The following is a 22,381-nucleotide window of genomic DNA, read 5'->3' as shown; positions in this document are numbered from 1 at the left end:
TCGATGCGGTAATGCCTTACAAAGGTATTGAAGCGCGACCATGTCACTGCCCTGCAGATCTGCTCCAGTATTGCCCCGGCCCTTTCTGCGCTAGATGATGCCCAAGCTCTGGTCGAGTGGGCTTTGACTCTGCTCGGCGGGAAAAGGTTTTGTGCTTGGTAAGCTGCCTGAATAGCAAGCTTTATCCATCTTGCTGTCGTACTTGAGGCCTGCTTCCTCTTGTTGACTACTGCGTGGAGAATGAATAGTGTGGTAGTTTTTCGCCGATCCTTAGTCCTTTCAAGGTAAGCAATTCAAATTGTTTTTTACATCTAGCTTGTTGTACGTGTCTCTTTTATTGCTATCCATCGAACCTGAAAGAAAGGGGATACCCATATCCTGTGTTCTGTGGAAAGTTGGAGACTTTTGGTAGAAAAGCTGGGTCTGGGGTGAGGATTATCTTATCCATCTGAATTAAACAGTAAGGTTCTATCATGGATAGAGCCTGTATTTGGCTGACTCTCCTTGCTGACACACGCGCCACTAGGAGTACTGTTTTTTGTGTAAGATATGCTCCAATGCTTCAAAGGGTGCAGAGAGGAATCCTTTAAGTACCATGGAGAGGTCCCATGTTAGGATTCTGCTGAACTTCGTGGGTCTGGCTCTTTTTAAACGAGAGAAGGAACCTTATTGGTGGGTCTTCTGCCAGCCTGATATCTAGGCAGGAAGATAGAGCTGCCACTTGGACCGTCAAAGTGTTATGGGAAATGCTCTTGTCCACTCCTTCCTGTAAGAAATCTCAGATTACTCAAATAGTCCCCTTGTCAGGGTGTTCCCTTTGCTCCCGTACTAGAAGACAAACTTTTTCCTCACTTTTTCGCAAGTGGCTCTGGTCACGGGTTTTCTGCTGGCTAAAATGGTGTCAATCACCCTGTTCGACAGACCCTTGCTCTGTAGCCTCACCTTTTCAGAAAGCAGGCTGAGAGCTTCATAACCTTGTAGTTAGGGTGGTTGACTGGCCCCTGCGTTAGGAAGTTTGACATGTCTGGAAGTGTTAGATGTGGCAGAACACAGAGGTTTTTTTTAAGTGACTGAATCATGGCCTCTGGGGTGCAATATGTATCACTATCGCCCTTTCTTCCTTGATCTGTTGCACCAGCTTTGGCATTAGGGCAGTTGGAAGAATTGCATAACACAGCTGGTGTACCCAGCTTTGGTTGAACACGTCTACACCGATGTGCCCATCTGTGGGGTTCAGGGAGAAGTATTTTGGGAGTTTCATATTTATTCTTGGCACAAACCGATCCACTTTGGGGACCCCCCAGGCTTGGGTGATCCACAAGAAGATTTTTTTTTTTTTTTTTTAAATCAAGAAAACATTCCTTCTGTTTTAGGACTTCTACTTAAGAAGTCTGCCAGCGTGTTGTCCGTTTCCTTCAGATGGATGGCAGAGATGGTTCTGATGTTTCTCTTGCCCCGTGACAGTAATTTCGGTCAGACCCATAAGATTTTGTTCCCCCTTTTCTGTTCAGGTATGCCCCAGTTGTGGCGTTGTCTGACAATCCAGACATATTTGCCCTGAACGGTTGGAAAGCTTTTAGCGCCTCAAGTTTGAGGATGCTTGAGACCAATGGTGGTTCCATTTTATTGGAATGCAGTGATCCACCATATGCAATCCCCATCCTAGAGTGCTGGCATCCATAGTGATACGCACCGGATTGGTCTGCGTCCCTTGAGGTAAAATTACCGGGCTGAGCCACCACTGGAACGTTGTTTTGATTGAACAAGGTACCAAAATATTTTGTCGCTAGAAATGATGGCTTGCCATCCCATCAGGCTAGGATTCGATTTTGTAGAGGCCTCATATGCAGCTGTGTCCAGGCGATGGCCAGAATTGAGGACATCATTAGTCCCAACACTGTCATCCACTGTCTGATTGTCATGAATTTGGTCCCCCCCATCAGGGATACTATCGCTTCTGTGATTTTCTCGACTTTTTCGTTTTGTCAGGAAAATCTTGGTTATTTTGGCATCCAATATGTAGCCCAAGTATATGACTGGCTCAGGGTTAATTGCGATTTTTCTTCATTCAAAATCCATCCTAAGCTTTGCAAGTAGGAGATGCTCTTGTGCATATTGGCTTCCAGGCTGTCTGCTGAATCGGCCAAAAACAACAGATTGTCTAGGTATGGCACCATGCCTATGCCTTGCTGTCTTAGGTTTTTTAGGGCTTCTGACATTATTTTCAAGAAACTCCTGGGTGCAGAAGAGATGCTGAAAGGTAGAGCTATGTACTGCAAGTGTAGAGTGATAGTCGGACTCTGGACCGCAAATCTTAGGTATCTTTGATGACTTTATCGGCACATGTAAGTATGCATATTGCAGATCTACTGTAGCTATGAATACTCCTGCCGGAAGGATATTCCTGGCCGAGTAGATGGACTCCATCCTGAATCTCTTGTACCTTCTCTTTTTGTTGAGTGCTTTGAGGTTCAGTATAAACCTTAGCTTGCCCGATTGCTTCTTTCTCGCAAATATGTGCACATAAACTCCTGTTTTTTTCCCTCTTCCAGCGATACATGACAAATCACTTTGTTTTAGTAGGTTTTCTAATGCAGATAAAAAAGGCCTCTGCTTGGTCTGTGCCTTTTTCGGGAGTGTCCTCACCCGGTACTTGGTTGGGGGGGGGGGGGGGGGCGCGAGTGGAAAACTTTGAGTAACCTGCTGTCGTACGAAGAATAAAAAGGTTGCCAAGTCTGCCCGCCACCTGGAGACCGTAATTGCTTTTGGTTTCTTTGAGTGGAAGGCTTGAGGATAAAGTCTCCCTTGTCTTTTTTTTGTATCCAGAGCTTCTTTGGCCCGTTTTATTAAATCTCCTGGACTGACGAAAGGACGCTTTCCCCGGCGTCTTTTTGGTTCGAGGAAAGCCTTTATTTTTGGCTGCGGTTCTGTCCAGAACTGTTTCCAAGTTAGGTTCAAAAGGAAATCGCCTGTGAAGGGGATGCCACACAATCTATTTTTGGAAGCGATGTCCCCTCCCCATGACTTCAGCCACAGGGCTCTGATAGAATTATTTAAACCAGTGGTCCTGGCTGATACCCTCGCAGTTTCTGCCGAAGCATCCACAAGGAATGCTGCCGCACTGGTTAGTGTGGGTATGGTCTTTACCAATTCTTCTCTTGGGGGTATCTCCTAGCAGCTGCCTCAGTCAGACTAACAAGGTCCTAGCCATGCAGGTGGAAGCTATAGCTGGATTTAGGTTTGCTGCTCCAGCTACCGAGGCTCTTTAGAAGTGCCTTTAATCTTTTTATCCATTGGATCACTGAGGATCCCGGAGTTGTCAAAGGCTAAGTCAGACTTGTTTGCAATTCTGCGAGGGAGGGATCTACTTTAAGGCATTTTGCCCAGGATTTTGTATCCTCCTCTGCTTAAAAGGATTTCTGCGCTTTATCGCAGCTGGTATTAAGAGCTTCTTTTTCGACTCTTTCCATTATTTGACTAAGTTTTTCAGAGTCTCATGTACTGGAAATGTTGTTTTTTTCGGCCTTTGTACATCTTAGCGTGTAAGGAAAGCTCTGCAACTTTTTGCTCTTTGATACCGGGCATATCTCCTATTGCTGTCAGCAAATTGTCTGTGTCTTCTGAGGGAAAAAGCATGTCTTCTGATGCTGGATCTTCAACTGAGTCCAAGCATAAGCCATCTTCGGATTCTGAGCCATCTGAAATCTGTTTCCTGCTTTGCTAGGTCAACCTCTTCCCCGCTCCCAAAGGGGATGGATGGCTTACTGGCAGATGAGGTACTAATCTGGCTGGAGCTTGCTGGAACCTCCAGCTTTTCTATGGCCGAACGTAGTGGCCCAGTCGTGCTTTATATTTCCTTCTTGAAGGAGATAATCATTTCTTTAAAGCGGTAGTATCCCGCTTTTTTACACTTTTACCTACAGGTAAGCCTATAATAAGGCTTACCTGTAGGTACAATTAATATCTCCTAAACCGGCACGGTTTAGGAGATATTTGCAGTGCATGCAGCCGCTCACGCGAGCGGTGCATGCGCTCTGAAGGTCCGGGGGGGACCTTCAGTTTAGCTTGCCGGAAAATCACTTGCACGCGCATACGCGGGAGTGACATCATCGCGGCTCCGGCCAATCACAGCGCCGGAGCGGCCGAACCCGGAAGAGACGGCGAGGGATCATGGTGGCGCCCGCAGCGATGTCCGGGGGTCCGTGTCGGGGCTTCGTTCTAAGGTAAGTAATACATAATGAGCTAGTATGCGATGCATACTCATTATGCCTTTGTCTTGCATTTTTTTTTTTCATTTTGGGTTTACAACCGCTTTAAAGAAACCCCTGTGATTCCTTGGCCACCATTTTGTTGATGCATTTTTGGCAGAATGTTTTTTTCCTTTCTGGAGGAAACCTGACACCGCAAGGGACGCATGCCTTGCTGCTGGTCATTGCCCTTTGCTCTCTGGCTTACCTTGGAGCTGCCCTGACAGGCAGGATCTGCAGGGCTGGGTGGGGAAGCATCCAACATAGTCAGTCTCAGAAAAAACTCCTGCATAGGGGGCTTTTTAACTGCTTCCTGCTACAGCCTCGCCCCCAGCTGACCCCATGCAGGTTGGTGGCCATACCTGCACTGCCATCTGCTCTCCTGGTGTCCTTACAGCCTGCTGCTTCATTGGGGAAGATAGTCCATCTGACTTTTTTTTTTTTTTCCCCTTTTTTAAAACTTGCGCCGCCTCCCGGAAGGGACATCAGCGAAAGTGCTACGCTCTGTCGTCCAACTTCTGCCTTCACCACAATGGCTGCGGACTGAAAGTGCATCACCATAAGTGCTGAGAGGCTCCGGAAAAGACACGCCTGCCGCCATCTTGCTCCTCCAGCAGCGTGGATCGCCTGTTCTCTGTTGACCGGAGAGGCAGCTCGTGAAAAGCCGGTCCCAGGAGGATGTGGTGACCGGATATCTGGCTCAATCCAGTTGCAGAGGCCTCTTTGGGGGGAAATGCCATTGATGTTTTGTACAGCTGGGGGGGGGGATGGTTGCATACCCCTCAGTAGGGGTGAAACCTCAGGTGGGGGCCAGCTTGCCCCAATATGCTGCCCCTGATCTGCATTACCCAAAGCCCACTGAGCTGGATAGGAGGCTGGGCAGGGAGTCCCCTGCAATTAGCATAGGGATTGGGAAAAAAAAAAAGTTGCAGCTCCTGTGGACCTGGAGGAAACACAACCAAACTGAGGCATGCAGGTATGACTGATATTTTTAAATAATGGTGGACTATTGTTTCTCCTGTTTCAGGTGAGAGAAGCCCATCTCTCAGATGCTGCCCTGGAAGACGATTAGAGAAAAAATACACTAAACACAGTGAGAGTGTGTGAGTGTGTACACAGGCAAAATATTTGATCCCATGCTGATTTTGTATGTTTGCCCACTGACAAAGAAATGATCTTTCTATAATTTTATTGGTAGGTTTATTTTAACAGTGAGAGACCGAACAAAAGAAAAATATCCAGAAAAAAAAACGCATTTCAAAAAAGTTTTAAATTAATTTGCATTTTAATGAGTGAAATAAGTATGTGATCCCCCATCAAAAAGCAAGATTTCTGGCTCCTAGGTGTCTTCTGGACAGGTAACGAGCTGAGATTAGGAGCCCTCTCCTAAAGGGAGTGATCCTAATCTCAGATTGTTACCTGTATTAAAAAAAAAAAAAAAAACACACACCTGTCCACAGAAGCAATCCGATTCAAGCCTCTCCACCATGGCCAAGACCAAAGAGGTGTTTAAGGCTCCATGTACACGGGACGCTGGAAATGGCCGTTTAGGAGCAGTTGGGCGTTTTTTTTAGAAGGCCCTGAACCCATCTACATTTTATCTCATCTGTCCATGTACACATGGTCGTTTACAGTCATTTGCAGGCAGTTGTGTTCAGGGACTTTTTTTAGAACGCAATTATTTGCGTTCGAACGTGCGTTTCCCGGCGTTTCAAATGCAAAAACGCGACCGAACGCGATGACCCGCGTTTAGCGTTCGCTTTTTTCCATTTTAAAAGGGGAATATTTTTTTTGACCTCTTGGAACGGTTCTAAACGCAAATGCCCGCTAAACGCGGGTACAAACGCGACCGAACGGACGTTTCAAACGTCCTAAAAATTCCAGCATTCAAAGGGACTTTTAACAACGTCCCATGTACATGGAGCCTAAGGATGTCAGGGAAAACCTAATAGACCTACGCAAGGTTAAAATTGGCTACAAGACTATCGTCAAGCAGCTTGGTGAGAGATTGACAACAGTTGGTGTGATTATTCGCAAATGGAAGAAACAATAACTGTCAATCTCCCTTGGTCTGGGGCTCCATGCAAGATCTCACGTTCTGGAGTTTCAATGATCATGAGAACAGTGTCGTGCCGTGAAGGACTGAAATACTGCAGCACCCGCAATGTCCCCCTTTTCAAGAAAGCACATGTACAGGCTCGTCTGAAGTTTGCTAATTAACATCTGAATGATTCAGAGGAGAACGGGGTGAAAGTGTGGTGGTCAGATGAGACCAAAATTAAGCTCTTTGGCATCAACTCAACTCGCCGTGTTTGGAGGAGGAGGATTGTTGTCTATGACCCCCAAGAACACCATTCCCACAGCCAGACATGGAGGCGGAAACCTCACGCTTTGGGGGTGTTTGAGAGAACAAGACAACTTCACTGCATCATAAGGGACGATGGACGGGGCCATGTACCCTCAAATCTTGGATGAGAACCGCTTTCCCTTAGCCAGGGCATTGAAAATGGGTCGTCAATGGGTATTCCAGCTTGACAATGACCCAAAACACACAGCCAAGGCAACAAAGGAGTGGCTCAAGAAGATGCACATTAAGGTGCTGGAGTGGCCAAGCCAGTCTCCAGACCCTAATCCCATAGAAAATATGTGAAGCGAGCGGAAGGTTCGAGTTACTGTCAGCCTCGAAACCTTAATGACTTGGAGAGGATCTGCAAAGTGGAGTGGGACAAAATCCCTCCTGTGATGTGTACAAACCAAGTGGCCAACTACAAGAAACGTCTGACCTGACTGCCAACAAGTTTTGCCCCCAAGTACTAAGTCATGTTTTGCAAAGGGGTCAAATACTCTTTTCACTGAATAAAATGCAACTCAATTCATAACTTTTTTGAAATCTGTTTTTCTGGATTTCTTTTTGTTGGTATTCCATCTCTCACTGTTAAAATAAAACCTACCATTAAAATTAGAGACTGATCATTTCTTTGTCAGTGGGCAAAGGAAACAAAATCAGCAGGGGATCAAATACGTGTGCGTTTTAAATAAAAAAAAAATAAACTTAAATAGAAAAATATAAATCTATACTGTATTTTGTACCACATTACATTAAATCAGGCATGGTGATTGGCCATACAGGCACTACATCCTATGGGAAAAAGTAGATCACATGCTCCCTAACACCCACAAGTACTGAATATTTCGAGGGGCTCCAACAGGAGAGGGAGAATGGGGGAAGGTTTTATAAAATCGATAAATTACCCTTTGCTTTGCCCCAAACTGATACTGGTACAAAAAAACATAGGTTAAATATTATAGGCTAACTAAACTGGAATCGGATGGTAATGTGTGTGATTCAATTTAAAGGCACTTTCCTTTTAAATCGATAAGTGGGAAAAAAAAAATGTAAAAAAAGATTTCCTCAAACATCAGAAGTAAATAGATATTATATAAGCAGCCCAAAAAAGGAACATGTCTATACTAGGAATATTCCTGGTGACTGAGCATACAGAATGGGCACTATGCTGCTGTTCAACAGCAGCTCTTGCCAACATTTGGTTACCAGAGTAGAAATACCAGATTTAGTCCCCCTTTCACACACGGTAGTCCGTCGTCAGACTCAGTTTTTCTCAGCGGGGGATCGATCCGCCGATCCCCTGCTGAGCAGGCGGATGGCAGCTGTGTCTCTGCGCTGTGTGCGGAGACAGCGCTGTCAGGTCCCCATTTTTCTCCATGGGGGAATCGGATGAGAACGGACCGTCTGTTCTCATCCGATTGACGGATGGAAAATGGGTTTTACATCCGTCCGGATTTGACGGATCGGAGGTCAGCGGACATGTCTCCGCTGACATCCAATGCCTCATAGAGATGCATGGGGCATCTGTTCAGATCGGCCTAAAAAACGGACAGGGGGATCTGAACGGTCCGCTTGTGTGAAAGGGGCCTCAGTGTTAAAGTTATTTGTTTTGGCAAAAATAGTAAATAAATCTAAGGTATTACCACGGGTTGTGTACACAGTCAATGATTAATTGGCTGCTCTCTATACCTGTGAAATATTAAAGCAGTAGTCACATTTGTAGTTGCAGTGTGTACAGTTTGGGAATGAAGATTTAGTGAAAAGCAGCTTTTGGTGTCTAACATACCTGACCATCAGCACCTGCAGTGGCAAATCTGTTTCCATCGGGTGAAAACCGCACACAGTTTACAAAGCGACTATGGTCCTATGTTTGAAGAGGAAAGAAAAGAAAAAACATTTATATAATTTCTAATCAAGATATTCCATATCGGTCACAAATTTCTAGCCATTGTAGTTTAAAACAAAGTCCGTTACAAAACGTATGAAAACAAAAAATATCAATCACAGCCCAAATTAAAATTTTGCACAAATTTTTCTGCGTGGTCTCTTTGGTGTAAAGGAATTTTGTGAGGCTCTATGAATGAACAGTACATTTGCCATGTGGTGCCATTTAGTACTATGGAAGATGAACTTGTTTGGAAATTGCACAATAATATTGAGGTTTGTTTAACCTTCCTAGCTGTATTCCCGAGTGTGGCTCGGGGATAAATTTCAGTGCCAAAAGCCGCTAGGAAGATCGCTGGATCCTGTAAGAGAGGGTACTCACCTTGTCCCTGAGATCCAGCGATGTATCCCGGCGGCGGATCTTCCTCCCAAAGCTTTGTGTGCCCCGGCTTCAGTCTCCTGCAATGTGACGCTCGCAGGGCAATGGAACCGGCGGCAAATTTAAATAGTAAAAACACACTGATACATTACAAAATAAGATAAATTCACATTAGTTTGCCCCCCAATGCCCTTTCCTGCAGTTTTACTGTACACAATATATATATATATATATATATATATATATATATATATACACACACACACACACACATTAACTTATTTATAGTTTTTTTTCCATAAAAAATTTTTATTGAAAAAAAGATCATACAGTGTACACAGGAAAGTATACTGAGAGCCAATGGTCCCATGAAACCTTATGAAATCATATGTTTACAGACACAATGAGGCACATCATAATGCACATAGTGAAAGCACATTACTGGGCAGAAAAAGGCACAGAGCACGAGAGAGGGACCCCCCAACGTCCTAGCGAAGAGGTATGGTGAGTCAACTAGATGGTTCATAGACGGCTAAGGGGGAATCATATGTGTCTATAGTTTATTATATTATAATTTATGATTTTGTGGTTTCAAACTTTATCATACCCGAGAAGTTATAAAGAACAACGTACAGTTAAAAAAAAAAAAAAAAAAATGTAAATAGTTGGTTTGGGCTGCTCATTAAGAATTACATGCAAAATAATGGTACCGCTTTCAGCATCTAAAAATCGGAAAGAATCATACCGCCAGGGAGGTTAAATGCATTCAATAAACCCACAGAAGAAAATCATGCCATTGAAATGAATGATACAGAACACTTCACATGCTTTGAAACAGAATGGACCTCTAACATCTGTTCATCAAGGAAATTGAATTTTCACTTAGCTTATTAAAGATTTCAAAGTCAAAACCACGAGGAATTAAGTGGGCAGAAAGATTTCACGTTTTTTGAGACAATTCCTTTTTCGAATAAAACAAGCCATTTTAGGCTCTCTATGGTCTACACCCTTCTGTTTGGCCCAAGACATTCCTTCCAATTTTAACTCACATCTTAATGGCAGCATGTGTAACCCTAGCATGGGCTTGGAAGGACCCACTTCCACCAACACTATACTCTCATCTCTACTATCAACGACCATTGTTGTATGGAATGTCTCTTCGCCAAATCAAACCTCACCTGACAAATTCCACAAACATTGATCTCCATGACTAGCACATCCCAGAAGCATTTCTCTTAGTAACCTGCAGTGATGTTCTCCCTGGAAGTCCCCACAGGAGGGGAAAACCATGCCTTCCAGTGTCTCTGACCAAACAGAGACAAAAGTAAAACTACTGCCCTATTGTAACTTTCAGTATTTGCAATTCCTTTGTAAGGGCTCTTTCACACGGGCGGTCCGATCAGATCCGCCTGTCAGTTTTTTAGGCGGATCTGATCGGATCCTCCATGCAGCTCTATGGGGCAGCGGGTGTCAGCGGAGGTCACCTCCGCTGACACCCGCATCCGATCCTGTGCTGAAATCTGGACGGATGGAAACCCTATTTTTCCATCCATTCAGTAATCGGAGCGGAGCAGATCTGATGAGAGCGGACAAGCGGTCCGCTCTCCTCCGATCCCCAGAGAGGGCAGCGGGTGCTGAGACACCTCCCTCTCTGCTCTGCAAGCGGAGACGGAGCTGTCATCCGCCCGGCTCAGCGGGGATCGCAGATCGATCCCCGCTGAGCAACACGGATCCGCCTGCGGAGGCGGACCGTGTGAAAGAAGCCTAAAAGTCTACTTTAGAACCTTCCTGTCCCACTTTCTGCTCATTCTGCTTTTCTTGCCTCTCCTCCTTACCTTGGACTCAACACTCTCCTTGTCCATGGACGGATGTTGCAGTCCTATTTCTGCTTAAAGTATGCACTTCATCGTATATGGATTTTAAGCTTATTACGTTTATAAGCTAATGCAACACTCTACGTTTATGTTCACCCTTGCTCTGGGTGGAAACATCTACTTTCACTCTAATTTTGTACTCTGTTTTCTTATTTCAATAAAAAAAACTATTGAAAGATTAAAAAAATAAGTTTTTTTCTTCCTTCTAGGAGGTGGTCTTCTACCCATCTTTCTAGGTAACGATCACACAGTGCCTGGCCTGTATTCAGTGGCAGAGTGTTGCAACTTCCAGCAGAAAACTAATGAATAATTGACACAGGATAGATACCTACTCTACTTTTACTGCAAGGATGAGTGTCATCACTTGTCACACTTAGGTCACCTTACAAAAGAAAGTGAATTAGGCAAACACTGTATAATGATGTACAAGTCAGCTACTTAAAAAAAAAAAAAAACACTCCTCCTATGCCCCCTTGCTGTAGCAGATCCAAAGCAGATTTTGCTGCTTTGTGTAAAGGCAGGTCTAAGGTTAGCCATATACACAGAATGTTAACATTTTCTTTTTCTTCCATCTGTGCTCAACAGTGGAATCTCTGCTGCCAGCTATTATATTCAAGCAGCCATGACACTTGTGGCTGCTTGAATACCTAAATAGTGACTGCATCTGATAGGAAGCATGGGTATCAACTTTCCACTCTGCTTCTTTGGGGTTTTTTTTTTTTTCAGTCCAAGTTTGTTGAGCTGGTTGATGCCAATAGGATCACACCTGGCACAAATTTCAGCAGATCCAGTCAGCTTGAGTTCACACTGGTGCGATGTTAGACATTGCATGTGATTTGCACCGCACTGCTGTGCAGATAACATGCAATGTGAATTCAGCCATACAGACTGTATGGCTGAATTTGCATTGCATTTGCACCAAAATGATGTAGGATCCTTTTTTGATATACACTTAATTAAATCGGATCCCATGCAATCAGATTCCTGAACCATTTGGCAGTTCACACTGTGATCCAATTTTGGGGGGGGGGGGGGGGGGTTGTCACTAACTTTGCATTGACACCTGCAGCGGTTCGCATATGTCAGTGTGAACCGCCGGCAAGGTGACATGCGATGCGGGAACCCGCACTGGAATTGGGCTGGTTTTGGCATTGCATATATATTAACTGGGACTAAAGGTCGCGTTCACCTTTAAGAACGTGTTACGCTTGTATCAAGCGTGCAAGCACCCCCCAGCATACTGCTCCTAGATGATCACCTTCCCCACCTCTTGTGACAGCATGCAGGGGTTCCTATCCCCGCAGCCGCTGTCACATTTAAAAATCAGATGTGTGAATGTACAAACATCCAAGTCCCACCCACCACCACAGCAGATGGACTTTAATGCCTCGTTTCCACTGAGCGGATCGGTTCGGGTCGGTTCGGTACGCTAATTTGAGTGTTTCCATTATGAAAGTGGCCCATACAACCGAACCAAACCGCACCATTCCTGGTCCTGCTTCAGATGTAGGGCCATAGGAAATGGTACGGTACGGTTAGGGCGGAGCTACTGGCGTCACACGATAGAGTCCTCTGATTGGCGGACAGGAAACCATCAATGCTCACGTCAAATGAAAGAGCAAAACAAACACCTCATTTGGTGTAAACCCCGCATGGTCCCTGGTGGCCCGACTTGCAGTGGAAACGCTCACCTGAATAGACCGGACCATTCTAACCCTTCCAAACTGTACCGACCCGAACCGTTCCGCTCAGTGGAAACGAGGCATTAGTTCTCAATAATAATCAGCACACTCAGTCCATTCTGAAGTTCCTCCAACTTTCTGATTGAAAGCCCAAACAGAGAGCTCAAGGAAGTGCAAGTGGGAGCCTGATATTGCACTCACGGATCCACTGATAATGTAGGCTCCTGTGGAAAAAATATATTAAATGCACGTTTTTCCTGCAAAAACATGTGCATTTATTAATTTTTTTAAATTATTAGTTAAAAAAAAAAAAAGTGACCTTCGCCTTAAAACCTCCACTGGATCTTTGCAGGTTTCTGGGACATATATGGCTTTGTTCACACAGGCTTCAGAAGATAAAAAAAGCAATATATACAGTATATATAATATATACAGTAAGTTTACAAAAAGTTCAAAAAAGCATTGTCCCTTTCTTAATTTCTATTGCGTTATTCAATTTTCTTTATAGAAATATTGCTCCACAAATATAACTTTAGCTCTTAGGAAATCTTAACTGAAGTATTAATACGCATTCATGTATACTGAAATGAGACTCTTCCTGAAAATCCCCCCAAATGTCAGCAGTCCACTGAAAGATGCTGCATAGAACAGAGCAGACAGCTTTCCCTGTAACATGCATTCGGCAGTCAGACGGAATCAGGCAGCAAGAGATTCATTAAGAGGGTCAGCCAGGACTGAATTGTTTGAGACCCAAACAGAACACAGAAAGGATAAAACATAAAGGACCTCCGTGTTGTATGTCTGCCCAGAGCTTGCCAGCTGGGAATTATAACGCATATAATAATTAACAATGAAGGAGCGGCACAGACTTGTCTAATGAGGCCTGGCCCTGTCACTGCGATGTGTACACCGCTAAGTGACACAACTGTGTCTGCTTATAGCAAACACCATATTAGAGCCTTCCAAACTTTATAAAGTTGGAGACATCAATGGACCCCCCGCAGCTGGCAGCTGAACAGCTCAGCTATAATCAAAGGGCTAGACTATCCAGAATTTAAGGGAGTATAGGACAGTGAGGACTATTGGTATCCTACAAACTAAAGTAAGCATTTGGCTTACATTCAGCAACCCCGAGTTCTCACAGATGGTGGTCACCATGTAAAGCCAACTAAACTGAGTAACAACAATTTGAAAATCGAGGAGTTTTGTCTAAAGATTTCTCAAGCAGGTTGAAATCTTCTGTATTAGAATTCTCCTAGGTGTCAAGAAATTACCTGATAGAAAAAGTTTCTCTTTTAGCAATAGAGCCGGGATAAAGGAAAAAAGAAAATAGGAAACTTCAGCACAGATCACTCTTATTGGAGCCAGAGATGGACCCACGATCTGCTGATAGTGTGTGCAATGCTCTGCAAAATATAAAAAATGTGCCTTTATTTTTTCAAAATGTGAACTCGGCCTTTAAATTAGAACAGGTAAAACATAAACTATGTAGAGCAGTATTAAACAAAGAATTTCTGTTCATGTGTTTTTAACTATCCTTACCAGCAAAGACCACAAAATAACTGGTGATGGATTTTCTTTTACTTTCTATGATAATGGTTAAAAGGACAAATAGAGAGTGAATCTCCCTAACAGGGTACAGAAAGCAATAAAAACCTGACAGGTGTTTTAATCCCCCTCTACTCTAGCCAAAACGGGGGGGAAAAAAAAAAATTAAAAATTATTTTTTTTTTTTTTTTAGTTAGTTCAAAGTATGGCAATGGCACTACTAACAAAATATTGTTTTTTTCTTAGAAGAATGCTCTTCCTCAGGCCAGCCATATACAGTTTGAAATTTGGCTGGTTCAGTAGGACCGGCCACATTTTAATCAATGTATAGGTAGGCTAGTTGTAAGTAGATTGATGGATCAGCCTGCTGGAAATTCTCTTGATCATTGCTGTTTGCACTGATAAGTGTATTCCGACTCGTTATGGCCAGCCATATTCATAAAAACAAACAAATTCACCAACTCCCTGTGGTGAATGTCCCCTGTGCTACAGCTATATTAGCTCTTTGGAAACAAATGGTTGCTAATAAGGTCTTAGAAAATCCTTTTCCAAAAGAGGAAATACCCTAATAAATTCCATAAAGCCTGCAATGTATGGAATGGCTCTTTTCTTACTACTGACAGGCCATAACTGAACTTCTTAGCAGATTATGGGGCATAATTATAAAAGCAGTTATAAGCGGTCACTGACAAAACATTTACTGCAGGTGAATCTTCCTGGTGTTTTTGTTTTTAAATTACATTGATTCACCGGCAGGGAGTATTTAGTAAAAGTCACTCTGACTGCTTTACAAAAATAGGCCCTTGACTGTGTGCTGGGGTTAGTGACAATCTGGGACAGAAAATAAGAAAAAGTTTGGGAAAAGGATTTGGGATTTCGCATTATCGTTCTTATTTGACTATTTTTGGCCCTCTACCAGACTGATACTTGCAATCTTTAAAGAGGTTGTAAACCCATGAACATTTTTTTTTTTTTCTGTAACCTGAAAGAGAAACACATAATGAGCTAGTAGGCATCGCATACTAGCTCATTATGAAATACTTACCTAAGAACGACCCCCCGCCGTGCCGCTCACTCACCTGTATGACAGGCAACCTGTCCAGTCGCCCGTCTTCCGGGATCGCGGCATCTGGTCATCTGATTGGCCGGAGCCGTGGTGACGTCACTCCCGCACACGCGCGTGGGAGCCGACGGTCACGGCACGGGGCTCTGAAGAAACGGGCACCAGCGGCCGTTCCTTCAGAGCGCATGCGCCAGTGACGTCACTGGCTGCATGTAAGGTAAATATCTCCTAAACGGTACATGTTTATGAGATATTTACACTGCCTATAGGTAAGCCTTTATATAGGCTTACCTAAAAGTGTCAGAGGAGGGTTTACTTCCTCTTTAACACCATGTATACGATTAACTGGATGAATGCATTTTACAAATTTACTGAAAATAAAAAAGTCAATACAAACTTGCAATATTTTACAACGGTTTGCCAAAAAAAAAAAAAAAAAAAAAAAAAAAAAAAAAAAAAAAAAAAAAACAACACACGCATGGGAAACCCCCCCCAAAAAAATAAAATAAATAAAAAAACAACACACATACAGACTCTGAAGCTGGTTTCATTGCTCCACTTCAAGTTAGAAAAATCAGACAGATACTGTTGTAATTTATAAAATAGGTTTACTGTCAACTATATTCCCTAAACCAGCAGATAAGTCATTACATTTGAAAGTGATGCAGAACAAAAAAAAAAAAAAAAAACACAATGAAGAGTCAGATGAAGGACATTCTGGCAGAGTTACACAAAACAAGCCTCGCAGCCACTTCCTGTAATTTGCTTAACTTTCGCCTTTACTCATGCTGGGTAAATATGGAAATAAAGTCATAACTTATTTAGCATCGTCTGGGCTATTTAAGTAAGCAAAACCCGAGGAAAACCGGAGCTGAAACCAGAAAGTGAAAAATGTGACTGGGAGGTGCTTACAAATGACCTGCAGTGAGAAATCCTAGAATTTAGAAGAGCAAATGAAAAAAAAAGAAAAAAAAAAAAAAAAAAAAAGGGGCTTGGAAAATCTAAAAGATCAAAAATGTTGTGCATTCCCACTGAAAAAGATCAATGTGCAAAAATAAACCTAATAATGCTTACATTGTTCGAATACAGAACAAAATTTGATCCCCAGCACCTTCATGGTCACAGAAGCGTTTTTGGAAGGCACTAAATTGGACAGATTAGGGGGAGAAGTAAGTGGATTATATTATTCCCCCTTGGTGCATAGATCATCTAGGTCAGCCTTTTTCAACCAGGGAACCCGAGGTACCTTCTGGATTCTTCAGGGCTGCCTTGACAAAATGCCTAAAAAATTTACCCCAAATGGTGCAAATATTGTGTACAAGCCAGCGGAAGTATCAAGTTTTTTTTTTTTTTTTTTAAACACAAAGCCACAGGTTTTCACTGTGCAGCATTACAAAACTTGGGCACTGTATAGGCCAGCCACTAGCATCCCAAAAACCGACGACACAATTGATGAGGATATTGGGTGTCTGCACAGCATGCATGTTTGCCCCTTTTTTGCCCCCTTCGTCAGCACTGGGGGTCACATTAGTTGAGTGAGGGAGAAGAGAAATTCTGGAATACTAGTCAGTATCAGTGTGCAAAGTGATATTTCTTTTGGAAGAATAAGTCACCTCTATAATTTGGTGTCCTATGTGTGTGGATGCTGCTGCGATATGTAAAACTATTAGTTCAGATTTTTACATATACAATGGCATGCCCTGAGATTGTGAAAAAAGATTAAGAAACACTGATCTATATAAGCAATGTTGTTGGGGATTCAGATCTGTAATTTGTTTTCACAATAAGATATATATATATATATATATATATATATATATATATATATATATATATATATATATATATATATACAGATATATGTATGCTATGGTGTCACCTACAGCACTAGACACTGATTAGGTCTAGATTGTAGGTCCTTTTTAAAAATGGTCTAAATTTTCTGCCTTAAGCATTACTATAGCTCCTGCTCATACCACTTTCCCTATCTGCAAAACCAACATTCCACTTGCTTATCCCAGTTATAGTAACTGATTCTTTTGGTAAGAAAGAGGGTCACAAAGTTGGAAGGGCTTTTAAACTAGAAGTTCCTCGGACCAGTAGGTGGGACTTTGAGGCAATAAGTTGAAAGACAAAAGTAATATGCGTTTTAACGTTTATCATAAAACAATATTTAGCATGTACAAGACATGAAATGTTGAGTGCTGGATGGGTACCCAAATAATGGGAACAAATATTTCTGCCCTAGGATGACACTTGGTGGTTGAAAGAGGCAATGCCTAATCAAAGGAGGAAGTTCACTTTTTTTTCTGCCTCAACCAATGGAAAGAAGTTCCACCTTCTGGGCTAGGCTTATTATAATTTGTATGAGCTTATTGTCCAGAACGGTATGAAGGACTAGGAGAGGACACTGCTTACACTCACCACATACACTTGACACACTTCATCCATCATACCAATATCATGCCTCATACTCTGATACTTTATGGGCGCAAGACACAGCTCCTATACAAAACGCCATTTTGGGAGAGCCAGACATCTTGGGGGGTCTCTAGTAATGACCATTGCAAGCCAGCAGCCATTTTGGAAGGGAAAATATGTTACACTGAACTTTCCAGATTCATTGAATATTTTAATACTGACTATTGATTATTTCCCCCAATATTTTAATATAATTTCTTTAACTTTTTTATTGTTTTTCTAAAATGTTATCATCCTTTATTTGGTGCTATAGTAGCGTATCATTTTTGTTACATAGTGAATTCTTGCTGCAGAGGGGTAACTGTTGGCTACATAAATTTCAGACGTTTTGTCAGAGAGATAGAGAGATTATATATATATATATAGTTTTTTTTGTCCACGGGGACAAAACACATTCACATTGCTTAGCAAAACTTATTAGCAAGGGTTGCATAATAATTTTGAATTTTATTTAAGATTATGGCTGAACTAAGTTTAATCAAACTATTTTTGAATACATATCTAGTGAATAATCAATATTTAGTCTGTATTCATATGGTTTGATGTGTGCCTTTAAAAAGAACTTTGATTAGTAAAAATACTAGTTATAATTATCAGTCAGGCAATTCCTGACGCAAACGCATGACAACACGTACAACTACACAGGTTGAACCAAATGGACTATTGTTTTAATCTTGAAATTACATAGTTGCATAGTAGGTAAGATTGAATAAAAACATTTTCTAAACAAAGCCCCTTTCACACAGGCAGATCGGGTCCACCTGTCAGGTTTTTTTTTTTTAAGCGAACCTGATCCTCGAAAGGAGCAGTGGGCGTCAACGGTCATGTGTCCGGTGACACATACCGACGCCCTGTCCGCTAAAAACAGACGAATAGGGATCTGCTCCCTATCTGTCTGGGGGATCAGATGGCTGTCAGGTGTAAGACAGGCGGTCCATTTACATTAAACTGCCCATAGAGAACCGGCTGTGTGACACGGACCTGTCATCCATCTACTCAGTGGACAGATTCCCTGCTGAGTAGGCAGAATCCTGGTGGAATCTGCCCCATGTGAAAGGGGCCTAAAACTTCAAACTAACAGTACCTAAATTTAAAGGCACAATATATTTTTACATAGTTACATTGCTCCAGCTTGCACCAATGTACATTATACATACCTAGCAGATGTTGCTGGAACGTGGAAGTCACTGAAGTAGACACCACTACTCCAGCGATCTGCTCTTGCTTCTGAGTCCAGTGCTGAGCGGCCAGCCTGATGCATTCTGAATATAGGAGTGTGGCGAGACCAATCTCGCCACTGGGCGTTGGAGAAGCCTGGTTGCTCGCCTCCTGCAATGGGACTATGGACCCTCTCATCAGCCCAGGCTAAACGTAAACCCCATGGCAATTTGACTGCGTTTGTGGCATCTGAGCGCTGTTTGGATAGGTTGAGCGCTCAGATCCAGGCTATCTGGGGATGGGTTGAATGTAGGGGTTCTGTTCAGTAGGCTGGGAGTTATGCATTTTTGTGTCTTTTTGTGTTTCTTTAAACATGTGGCTAATGGAGCCTTGCCTCTCCTGGAAGCTAAAACGTATTCCTGTAAACTGTAAGGAACAGGAAGCCAACTCCTAATATGGGCATTACAGGAAGTTCTGAGGAGACGGGCGGTCTATTGACACTCAGAGTAATGTGTATTGAGGGCTCGTTAGGGAACCATTGTTCTGTGTCTGACTATTGTGTACATTGATTGCCCCCTGGGGCTTCTGTCTCCTTGCATTGGTCAAAGCTATCTGACCAATCCCTGTTGACTCATTTTCAAGCCCTCATTTGCATATGCTGTAGAGGACCTTAGTGAGAACTGCAAGTACTTAATTGACCAATGGGAAAGCGGTTGTTGGGGGAAGGATGTTCCAATTTCTGTATAAAAGTGTGCTCTGTTCTTCCAATAAATGTTGTTCCTGTTTTACCCTCATCTCGGAGCTTTGTCTCGTTATTGGGGGAATCTGCTACAGGGATTGCTATGGTCTTCCATACTCCCTTAGAGAATCACTAAGCTCTTATAAGAGCTTGTGTAAGAGCTTGTTCGTGCTGCACTCTCTGGGGAAAGAGGTTCACCCACAGGAACCTGGGGCCTTGTCGTTGGTCCAGGGTGGGTAGGAGATGCCAAGACCCTAACCAAGCTGCAGGGGTTCGTGGAGTCTGAAGTGCTTACGGTGTCTGGTGGAGTGCTTGGAGCCCTCGGGAAGCACTAGGAGCATCTGTCAACGGAGGTACCTGCTCAGGGGTGCCCTGTTCCGTAACAATTATAGGAGTTTGGCCGCTGAGAATGGGCTCTAGTCAGAATGGTTTGCATTTTCTGAATGAATGCAAGTGTTCTCTGATTGGACAAGGTGGAGAGGCTGGGTGGAAACGTCAAGCTGGACCAATTCAACTTTAAAAATATACCGTGCAAGGAATGCAGTAAGAAAGGGAAAAAAAAAAAAACTTCTGCCTTTACAATCCCTTTAACATTCTAGTGCCTCTACATGCAATGCATTTAAGTGCAGTGTGCAAAGATGTAAAAGTTAAAGACTTCCTCTAATCCCCCCCCCCCCCCCCCTTTCAAGTGACAAAAGCGAAATTCCAGGATAAGAAAATCTTGTCTAAATACAATGAGCATGTGAATTTTTATTTTAGTAGGCCCCATAAATGGTATATATATATATATATTATATATATATATATTTTTTTTTTTTCTCTATATCCCATCCAAAAAATTTGAGGCCCCCTACCTCCACATTCACGCGTCGGGGGCGCCTACGTGTGAAAACGTTGATTGTGACACACGTTACATATCGATATGCACGCCGGAGTCAGGGCAAAAATTCTAGCACAAGATATCTTCCGTAACACCAAAACTAATGAACTATAGAGGGCTTTTGAAGCGGAGCCTATAGAAAAGTTTAAGGTTTGACATGTTGGGTATTTTATTTACTTAGTGCAACCTCGTCTTTTATATTTTACCAAAAATGTGGGAAGTTTACTGCATCTGTGCCCTAAAATTCATTTTAGTGCGCTTTTGACTGAAATTTTGCTTTTCCTAGACCTTTGCGGTAATATTGTGAGATATAAAAAAAATTAGAACTACCACTATTTTTTTCTAGGGTGTCTGCTTTCAGAGAAAATATATAATGTTTGGGGGTTTTGTGTAATCTTTAGGCCTAAAATGATTTTTTAAACATGTGCAAAAAATACAAAAATGGCTCTAGCAGCGAAAAGGTTAAACTAGAACTTTAGTCAAAACAAGATGACAATGAAAAGCCAGTTAAAACGAAAAAAACATTTTATGGAAATATTCATCTTCAATGCAAATACTTCCCCACAGTATTTTTATTATGCCACTAAATGTCCTTGGTCTGATGACCAGAATCACCTAACCCACTTTCCCTGAGTCCAGGCTGTCCTGGCCGCAACCGGTGGCGGAACAGTGAAAGGAGAAGCAGCAAAGTGATTAGCTCATCTCACCATCACTCCGCTTTCACTTCCCTTCAGCATCCTCCTCACCAGCATGAGCTAATGGTTGCTTTTACTACTTCTCACACCCAAACCCAGCTGTACAGGTACTGCAAAAGGCTGAAAGTAGGTCAAATTCAGGTACTTGCCCTGCTTCCAAACTAAAAGAAAAAAAAAAATATGCAGTTAAATTGTTACTAAATCCAGTCGCCTGCCTTCACTATATCTGGTCTCCCACAGCTCACAGAACAAGGAAATGCATTATTTTAGTAAATACAAACTGCTAAATACCTTTTCTCATCAGTAGTATATAGCAGTCTTGTGACTGCTATCCTTGTCTGGTTAAAGCTTGTAGGAGGAGTTTTCACTCTACTCTGGCTGTCCTATGAGGCTGCAGGACCCCTGACCCTCTGTCTGGACAGTGCTGATTGGCCGGCCCTGTGCGGATCACATGCACCTTCCCAAATAAAAAAACTCTAGCAATACACACCAAACTGATGTGCAGCTTGTCCCCTAATGCTCTGTTCTATCAGAAGATGGTTTGGGGACAGTGGAAAAATGGGAGGAACAGAGAAGACAGGATCAAACAGCCTTTTTAGACAATGCAGAGGATTACCCCTTAGATCCCACAGTGAGTAGAACAAGCATGCTTTACTGCTGAGACTGATTAAAGTGTTGTGGGTTTAGTGACACTTTAAAGATGAATTTACGGTTATAGAGCACCATTATAATGTTTGTCTATCCACCCAGGGTTGAAGTTTGGAAAAAAAAAATAAAAATCTTACTGAAGCTGTAAACTTGAACTTGAAAGGTGGTCCCTCGAAGAAGGCAGAGCAGTTGTCATCGCTGCCAGTCACAAGCCGATAGGGCCGGGTCTGTTTGATGTCCACAGAGTTGATCACTTTGCTGTGTCCTGTGATGTCACCAACAGATGAGCCGCTATCCCAAAGGAACACTGCACCAAACCTAAACGGAAGAGCAATGAGAATATTAGATGTGTATTTTTCACATGTGACAAACTGCTAATTCCTCACTAGATATCCGGCGTAAAAAGTGCAAGTGTGATTTATAATCTGAAACACTAAGCAATAGGTGCAGGAACTCCTCCCTTCCGAGTCACCCCTTTATTCCGTCCCCTACCCACCTCCGAACACCGTTCCTTGGTTTCACCTCTTACCCACCTCCCAATACCACCCCTTTTAGATAATTAACAACAACAAGAAAGGCAATATAATAGATCTAGAAACAAGGGACACCCCAGCAACAATAGATCCACCCCTGCAACAATGGACTTCCAACAGCCAGCATCAATAGACCCCTCCCTCAACAGTAGATCCCTCCCAGCAATGATTGATGCCCTGCAACATAAGACCCATCCCAGCAACAATAGATACCCCACAAACA

General features: G+C 42.8%; 1 protein-coding gene across 1 annotated transcript in view; it reads right to left on the bottom strand.

The window, feature by feature from the left end:
• The window catches only part of WDR1 (WD repeat domain 1), a 123,948-nt gene that overhangs the window by 45,614 nt on the left and 55,953 nt on the right, over positions 1 to 22,381 (bottom strand). Inside the window, exons 5-6 of the mRNA XM_082252461.1 lie at positions 21,763 to 21,943; positions 8,381 to 8,458 (exon numbers count right to left, since the gene is read on the bottom strand). Of these exons, the coding sequence (XP_082108587.1) occupies positions 8,381 to 8,458; positions 21,763 to 21,943 (259 nt within the window). The remainder of the gene's footprint in view (positions 1 to 8,380; positions 8,459 to 21,762; positions 21,944 to 22,381) is intronic.

Source organism: Pelophylax lessonae (genome assembly GCF_965119305.1).
Source record: "Pelophylax lessonae genome assembly, chromosome: 1".
NCBI classification, from domain to species: Eukaryota; Metazoa; Chordata; class Amphibia; order Anura; family Ranidae; genus Pelophylax; species Pelophylax lessonae.
This window is presented reverse-complemented; position numbering and strand designations above follow the sequence as displayed.